Here is a 9,195-nt window from a genome sequence, read left to right as displayed (position 1 = left end):
CTTTCATACTGGGTCAAGGCAGCCATTTTTTTCTTTTTTGGTGTTCATTTTTTCTTTTCTATGTGCTTTCCTTTGATTATAAGCTGTGCCTCTCATGCACGAGATTAAAGATTATTTAATAATTAAGGACTGTACAATATAATAATAATCAGACCCCAAAAAGACAGGCAAGAAGGTCTAAGATCTGATGTAATACAAGTGACAGTGGGATTCCTCTATGGCATCACTGGCTGCTGACTGCTAATATAAACAAGCACTCTAGTCTCTTTTAAAGTCTTTAGCATAATTATATTTTGCCTTTAGGTCTAAAAAATGGCATGTGTCATTAGCATAATTGGTTCCTTTACGATGGTCCAGCAAATGTTATTTAAATTTTAAATAATTAAATCAAACTCTTGTTGTGTCTTGTTTTTGGTATCTAAAAAGCTATCCATTATTGCTGCAAAGTTTGTATCGATGGTGGATGCATCTGTTGTGTGTTTGAAGTTGTTGATGCTGAGAATAGTCATTGGCTCGCATGGATAATTGTCAGTCGTTAATCTATTAAGTAAATGTATAGACGGCTCGTATGAATAATTGTTAGCTGTTAATTTATTATGTAAATGCATAGACGGTTGACAGTCGCCCACGTAACACAGCTTCAAAATCCTTTGTAGGCCATGTCCCAGGTCAGATAATCCCCTTTGTCATATCATATCTTACTATCACATCACAGGTTTTGCTTTAATCTCACGGTAATGGTAATTTCGGGGTGATTTCTTCTTCTATTGGTGGTGATTCGGTCACCTACCATAGCGAAAAACCTTTCCAGTATATTCCACACAACAATAGTAGTACCTCATGGCCCCTCCCGACTTCTAGATTTTTCAATCTATGTTGTCTATAATTAGAAGATGAGTAGAATAAATCTCTTAACAGAATATGACAAGTCAAAATTATTTGATCTTTTAATACTTCAAAATTATTTGATCTCTTCAAAGTTCATAGGACAATATACTAGAGGGATTATTTACTTTTTCTAACTGCCTTAGCGTACACATTTGTCTGTCGATATATTATTAGCAACTGGTTACAATAATTGATGTTATAAAGTACATCCAAGGACGGAGTTATAAATTTTTATATGATAGGGCTATAATTTTGATTTTCTATCTATTATATGTGGATGGCTGAGTGACTTTGTATACGGAGTTGTTCGGGTGCACTGGACCAATTCTTGTAGTGATGGAGTGCAGTGATATAATGCAATGAATTTCCTAACAATTAGCACCAAATTGATGTATTTTCAAAAACTTGCATTAGGTTAAATACCACCCAGTTTAAGGGTGGCTCCGTCCTCCGTCCTCCTCGAGTGCGTATCAATAAATGCATTATAATTTATGTGGTCAGCTAAGATAAATGAGATCAAATCACATGGTTATTGACACATTAATTAATGTGAGATGACTCACGGATCAATTCTTATATTAATGTGACAACAACAGTTCGATCTAATGACACCCAATCTCAATTTTGTGGGAGGAAGTCATGCAGGGGTTGTTGAATGAAAAAATAAATATTTATTACTTTATATATGTACTCACAATATGAAATGCGAGAGGCTCAAAATGAATGTAATCGAATCCGAGGATGTGAGGACGTCACGTAGTCGAATCCGAGGATGAAGATTGTATCCCTTACCCAATTTTCTTTTCATCTTAGGGTAATAATTTCTTGCCTTTCTATATTATCCAGGTGAAGAAAATGCATAATAATTGATAAAGAGTTGGGGCTTTTCAAGTGAACAAAATCTACTTTTGGTGGTTTGTTCCTATTAGCTGGAGGACTCATTTTTAAGAAAAGTTAAAAACAGTCTGTTATTGCTTCATCCACTAGGGAGGCTGACTTTGTGCTGTGCTTCTTCACAAAATATTGTCCCTAAATTCCTCAAAACTCTCTTGATATTTTCATCGAAAACCAACCCCAACGACTCCAATATCCGAGAAAAGAAAAGAACAATAAACCAGAGGTTAAGACTTTTGAAAGGGTCATTTCACTAAACCATATTTATATATAAACCATGAGGCCTGGTTAATTATATATAGTTCCTTTTATTTATTTTCTTACCCTTGGTTGTATGTTTTCTTCGGCCTTGGTTGCTGGAATGAAAGTTTCTTATTTGATAAAAAAAAGAGAAAAAAAAAGGAAAAAAAAAGACTTGCTAGGTAACTGTCAAGCTCTTTAATTATATAAAAAATAATAATAATTTAAGTCATGCCTAAACCTATCATGACTAGGCCTCTCATAAAAAAAAAAAAAAAAGATCCTGACTAGGCCCTTTTGAGTTATGATCAAGATGATGAATGGTTCTCCTCATTATTGCAGGCATAACTGATGAGGAAGGAACCATTCATAGTCATAAACCAGAGGAACAGTTCAAACCAAGCTGATGTTTGATTTGTTTGCTTCAACTCTTTGAAACCTTCTAGAGTTGCGTCACTTATTTCTTCAACATCATCACCATCCACTATGTTATGTTCCACAAAGAGAGAGAGAGAGAGAGAGTCAAGGTGGATGGCGGACATAGTGTGTGTTTTAGAGAGAGATATTCTGGAGTGAGAAAGACAATGAGATAAAACCCTGGTCTCCTGTTCTGGCATTTCCAATTTCTCTAATATTCTATACGTAAAGGCTCATCCTTTTTTTCTCCAATTCACCTTTTTGAAATTCTGTGACCCTTTCCATGCCCCTCTCCCTCTTTCTCCAGCTATTATACTCTCTCTCTCTCTCTCTCTCTCTCTCTCTCTCTCTCTCTCTCTTGCATATATTATATTATATTAATTAACATTATCATTATCTTTATCAAATCATCATCAAATCATCATCAAGTGGAAGCAGCTGATATATACTTATATAGAGCTAGCTTAGTACCTGAACCTGCCTTCACATCACAACATAACCCAGATCACAAAAAGCCAAAGCCAAAGCCCAAGCCATGGGGAGAGCTCCTTGCTGTGACAAAGCCAATGTCAAGAAAGGTCCCTGGTCACCTGAGGAAGATGCCACCCTCAAGGCTTACATTGAGAAGCATGGCACCGGCGGCAACTGGATTGCCTTGCCCCAGAAGATAGGTCAGTATAGTTAATTGAAATCTTCCTCTCAAATCAGTTAACAGGTTTAATAATAGACTTTCTTTTTAGCTGATCATCTGATCATTATGATTAATATTGTGCTGCTCTCATGATCAGGCCTTAAAAGGTGTGGTAAAAGCTGTCGCCTTAGATGGTTGAACTATCTCCGGCCGAATATCAAGCATGGAGGTTTTTCAGAGGAAGAAGACAATATCATCTGCAGCCTCTATATAAGTATTGGAAGCAGGTATATATATATTATAAAATTTCAAGCCTATATCCTAATTTAGTTTCTTTCTCGTGCTCTTAATTTTAAGTACCTTTTCCGTATATAGGTGGTCTATAATTGCAGCCCAGTTACCAGGGCGAACTGACAACGATATTAAGAACTACTGGAACACAAGACTGAAGAAAAAGCTCTTAGGTAAGCAGCGCAAGCAACAACAGGCTCAGCAGAGCCGCCGTGCCGCCAGCAGCCTAAAGCAAGAGATGATTAAAAGATCAGAAAGCGCTGAAAATTTTGCTAACCTTCCAGTTGGGTTTGTGAACCAAAATCCTTACTGGGCTCCAGAGCTACCAGTGGCAGTGCCCATGGTGAATTATCAAACACATGAGCCTCAACTCATCAAGGACCAGGCTTCCATTAAGAACATGCTCATCAAACTTGGAGGAAGATTTTCAGCTGACAATACTACCACTACAACCACCAACACAAATTTTCTGTACCCTGTTGACATTTCCCCCAGCTCCTCATCAGATCATCAATTCTATCAGAACTCCATTGATGTGCTTACTTGTACTTCAGCACCCAACAACAATATTTATGCTGCTGATCAGTTTGCAAGCACACACTATGATGCTAATAATAATGGTGGGGGTTCAAGTAGTCCAACCATGTTTCATGGCCTTGATGATCACAACAACAATCTACCGGCTGATCATCATCTAAGTGAATTGGTGGTTTATGGCAACAACTTTCCTCATCAGCATCAGCAATTGGATGGCTTTTATCAAGCGGCCAAGACGCTGAACAACGGTAGCACAGGAACTAGTACTACTTCTGCAGAGAGTGAAATTAGTTGGGGAGACATAAACTCCCTGGTTTATAGTACTCAGATGGTTTCAGACTATGAAACCTGCCAACAAAGAATGCCCACAGTTCATTCTGTTTTTGCAGAGTCAACCTACTTTGGCCTCAAATGACACCAATGTACATGGTAACTGGGGTTGGAGGGTTGTAAATGAATTTGGACCACAAGGGATTTGGTGTCTCAATTTCAGAAAAAAGGCTAGCCATATTGAACTGAGTAGGATTTGTTTGCTTTTCAGTCAGACTTTGATCAAGTTGACCATCTCTTTATTTCTCATTTCTTTGATTTATAATTAATTAACAACTTTAATTTCTCTCTAATATTTTTACTTGACTGAAGTATCAAATTCAAGTTACCTTTGATTTATGTTGACTGCATTGAGCTTTAACTTAGGATTTTGAAGTCTTAAAAGTTTTACCTGTGGTCTTCTGCACCTGCATGGGTCCAAATGTGTTGGCACTGCGTGCAGTTGGGATATTTATTCTATTGACTAGTCTGATCTGCAGGTGTTTACGGTTGTATTTCGTAGTTACAACTTTTACTAGGTAAAAAAGTACTTCCAATCAGCTCTCACATGGGTTGAATTTCATGTGGCAGAAAGTACATCCGAACCCTCCATGTTAGTGCTTTGACGTTTTGGCCATAACTGGCTAGGCTCTAGCATACAGGGAATCAGAATGTGGCTGCATTCCTTTATAGTTTTCTTCATGTCTTCAATGACAACGAGAGCTGTGAAAACACATTTTCTAGTCCGTGTTATCTGTAGTTCCGACTAGAAAGTGGAAATAGCAATTTCCAATGTTACGGCTGATCATAGCAAAACATTATTCACACTAATTTTTTTCTTTGTTATTTATCCCCAGCTTTAGTGTTCATGATCATATACTTGTTTGCGATAAATATATGCCTTGTTAACTCGTGGACTACATGTTTTTCCTTTTTAACAACCGGGGAGGGTTGTGATGATTCCAATTTCGGGAAGAGAAATACCCACTAGATTAAGAGTTAGTTGGTAGCTCAGTACAGTTAGAACTCCGTTAGGGTTAATATCATGTCAATAGTAGACCCTTTATTTGTGCCCAAATATATCTATGAATCCACCTTTCTTTTACCCGCACACACTTCTCAAGACACAAGCTCTCACTAAACTAGAGCGATCCATTGTAAATATATGTCCATGAAATAGATGCCAAGCACCTTTATAACTATCCATAGGCAAAAAAAAGAGCATGCAGCATCCTATATCGCCTTTAGCCTAAAGTAAGAAGGTGATTTTTTACGCAGAACGTTTGACCATGCATATAAATTTAATTAGCAAATGGGATTGAAGACAATATGCAATCATGTAAGGAAAGTAAACTAAAGCATACATGTCTCTAATATGAAGGACAGAAGTTCATGTAGAGAGGATGTCAAAAAGTGCCACAATACAGTAGTTTTGTGGAGACAGATCGATTGAGAAATGATATCAGGTATGTCTTATGCTCCACAAGTCAAAAGGAGATAAACAAGTTCGCACTAACAAAGTTAATCAAGATTGACCAAGTCATGAACAGCTGGCCTAAGCATAAGTCAAGCTCACATTGTGTTTACTCAGTCAATCACTAATCTTCTCAAATCCCGATATCTTTGGTAGCTGCTACTCACACTTCCATACCCTGCTTCTGCATTTCATAATTAGTATTTTAGGCTGCGTTCAAACGTGAGCTTTTCAATCATCTGTTTTGGCCGTTGTTTCGGTATACTAGGATTGAAATTTGAAATTAGACTCATAAAAACGGACTTGCACTCAACTCCAATCGGTCCAAACTGAACTATACTTAAGGATCTATAATATTTTGTTGACATTAACATATTTGAAGTGCAAATAATGTTGCGCTATCTATGGTTTCAAAGCAAATGCTCCAATAGTAGCAAAATTTTTCCCTTTTTTTATATTCCATTTCGAACATAATCATTATTTTAGGGTATAGGACCACCGTAGGAGTTACTGTTCTGATCTAAATGAAATATGTGTGCTGATGGTGATCATCAGTAAAAGGAAAATTTACACTACCGGCGGCGTCATAATGAAATCCGAACACTAATTATGTCCGATGGGAGAGCAACAAAGGAGAATTTAAATAGAAACTGTTGTAATTTTGAAATTCTTTAATTTAGTTGAATTTTGCTGGATGATGACTCTGGTGGATTTCGATACAAGACCAATATCCTAATTGTTCATGAGTATTTGATTTACATCGTCAACAAAGTACCACCCCTCTCTCATGTTCTGATTCGGGTTTCATCACCATTTGATCCCATATCAGTGGATGCCTAAGCCATGATGTCATGCAAAATTCTTTTCTTGTGAGGCACATCCTTAGATTGTTAGAGCAGCCAATGCTCAAAGGACGGTTGTTGGGTTGGTCATATACAAATGATTGAAACATGAAAATTCAAGATTAAAAAAGATATTGCACATTTAAGAGTTTTGTTTTGTTTTTGTTTTCTTCTTTACGATTTAAGTTTCAGACATCTTTAAATATTGAGAGAAGAAATATCACTAGACCGACAAACAAGTTAGTTGGCGGCGTACACCCTTATTTCTTAAATTTCTTTTGTGACAAAATAAGATATTAGATTTGGGACCTACAAGCTATCTGTGCAGGTCATTTCGCGCTATATATGGTTGTAATGCAATGCTGTTGATGGCAACAAGAAAAACATGACTCTTGCATGGAAAAAAGTTAAAAAATAATTGAAGTATTCAATCTATTTCTGGACAAAGCAACTTTAATTTCTTTTAAGGTCAAACCGGGCCGACTCAATTAATGCATAGTTAATATCACATGTGGTTGTTTAGAAATGGATTATCTTGACTTCTGTTCTTGTTTGGTTGGCTTTCAATTTTTCTAATCAGACCATGTTGACATATTTTGAAAACTCTTAGTTGATTTGTCAATACAAGAAGAAGTTTAGCAATAATTCATTATCTTATTTATATACCGACACACACACACAGAGAGATATATATAGTATTTTGCAATAAAAAGATGACTACTCACAATGCATATATAAGAAATATAAGTTCATCTAATTGTGGATTATATTCTAATTATGAATTGGTACTTTGGAAGTTTGGTCGTCTGTGTGTTGCACACTTTGCTACCATTTTTGTCATTAAGAAAAAAAAAAAAAAAGTTTGGTCGTCTGTGTATCTCCATGTAAATGGTCAAAACGTTCTTGAAAAAAAACATTTTTGAATAGAAGGATGAGGAGAATTATGAGTTTTATTAATTTCTCACAAGGTATTCAAGTTAAGGATTAATAAGAGAAGGTTTATTTTAATTGGATATATATATAGGGATCTGATTTCTCCACTCCCTTTTTCCCCACTTACACTCCCTTTTGCTTTTTAATACTTTTTAATCAATTTTGTTCTTTCTCTTTTCTATTCTACCCATATCCTACATTAATTTCTTTTTAATTCTTTATACTTAATTTTCCAACTTGCACTTCATTTTCAGTAATTTTTTTCCTTTAATCAAATAAGAAATTAAGTTTTTTTTCCCTTTAATACTAAAAATGGAGTGTAAGTTGGAAAATTAAGAATAAAGAAAAAATATATATAAAAGTGAAGTAAAAAAGAAATTAATGTAGGGTAAGGGTAGAATAGGAAAGAGAAAGAACAAAATTGATTAAAAAGTATTAAAAAGCAAAAGGGAGTGTAAGTGGAGAAAATGAGAGTGGGGAAATAAGCTCTCTCTCTCTCTCTCTCTCTCTCTCTCTCTCTCTCTATATATATATATATATATATATATATATATCCTTTTTATTGAGGGATCACTCAAGGACACTCTTTACGGTACCGTACCAATTTTTTTTTTTCAATGATCCAAGGTATTTATTTTTTAAGTCTACATTCATAGATCATCCTTGCAAAAAATTAGACAAATTGGAAACCGTTGCGACATCCAATTGTGTCCTACAAAATTAAAAAAAGTACTAAAATTTCAATAACTCAATTGAGTGATCAAATGATATCGGATTCAAGTGATTTTTTGTAGAGATGATCTTTGAATAATTATTTAAAAAATAAACGTTTAGATTAGTGAAATACAATGTGAAGTTAGTCCTAAAGATCAATGATTGAGTTCTAATGTAATGACTCAAGTAATAACAATGGTAATTAATGAATAATTCAGAGGTGAGAGCAAGAAAGTTTTGTAGAAGGAGTTTGTGTAAGCAGTGACATCAATACAAGAGAAAAAGCCGTATGGACGACTGACTTGTGTTGGGGTGCATAATGTCAAAAGGGTCTGCTCTCTGTTCCCCTAACAAAAATAGAATTAAAATAAAAATAACATGCGAAGGCTGAATTGGGTTCTATTGTATAATGCTATTTAACATTGAGTGGACTACTAGCTTGTTGTATAAGTTTCTGGAATTATGAGAGAGAAAAAAACATGAAATTCATTGAGTTTCTAAACTTTATTGACCAAGATTAAAATTTTAAAACAACGTTGTTGACAAAGGAAGAATAAACACCGCAAATCTTCCTCTGGGACATGACATAGAGAGTGGCACCTAGTCACTCTATGGTCCCAACACACTAATCGACAGTAAATCTACCATGACCAAGCAACAATACCTCAAAGAATAGCCCCACAAGATGATGCACATCTAAAGCCAGTACAATAAATCTGTCAAAGGAAGACCATATCAACATACATATGCCAAAAGTCAGAGAACAACGAGGATTCAGAGGAAAAACCCCTGATATGAAGCTCTCTCTCTCTCTCTCTCTCTCTCTCTCTCTCTTGCTAGAGGATATTTTGGAAATTAAAATGATGTAATTAATGTTCTAGAATTTGTAAAGTTTCTTGTTTGGCTAATGAATTTAAATATTAAATTTAAAACTTCCACTCTCTTGGAATTTTAGAAATAACAACTAGTTAGATATAATTTATAGTTGGAATTCATGACCTTTCCATGTGAAATTTCTAAATTTT

At 35.4% G+C, this 9,195-nt stretch overlaps 1 protein-coding gene across 1 annotated transcript; it reads left to right on the top strand.

Moving 5' to 3' along the window:
* Positions 1 to 2,381: 2,381 nt before the first annotated feature.
* LOC110750140 (uncharacterized) lies at positions 2,382 to 4,560 on the top strand. The gene is made up of 3 exons (XM_021950411.2): positions 2,382 to 3,110; positions 3,228 to 3,357; positions 3,446 to 4,560. The coding sequence occupies exons 1-3, from the start codon at positions 2,975 to 2,977 to the stop codon at positions 4,311 to 4,313; spliced, it is 1,134 nt and encodes a 377-aa protein (XP_021806103.1). The 5' UTR covers positions 2,382 to 2,974; the 3' UTR covers positions 4,314 to 4,560.
* The last annotated feature ends 4,635 nt before the right edge of the window (positions 4,561 to 9,195 follow it).

This window comes from Prunus avium, chromosome 6 (genome assembly GCF_965620075.1).
Source record: "Prunus avium chromosome 6, drPruAviu1.hap1.1, whole genome shotgun sequence".
Taxonomy (NCBI): Eukaryota; Viridiplantae; Streptophyta; class Magnoliopsida; order Rosales; family Rosaceae; genus Prunus; species Prunus avium.
The sequence above is the reverse complement of the archived record's forward strand: the minus strand, read 5'-3'. Positions and strand labels throughout refer to the sequence as shown.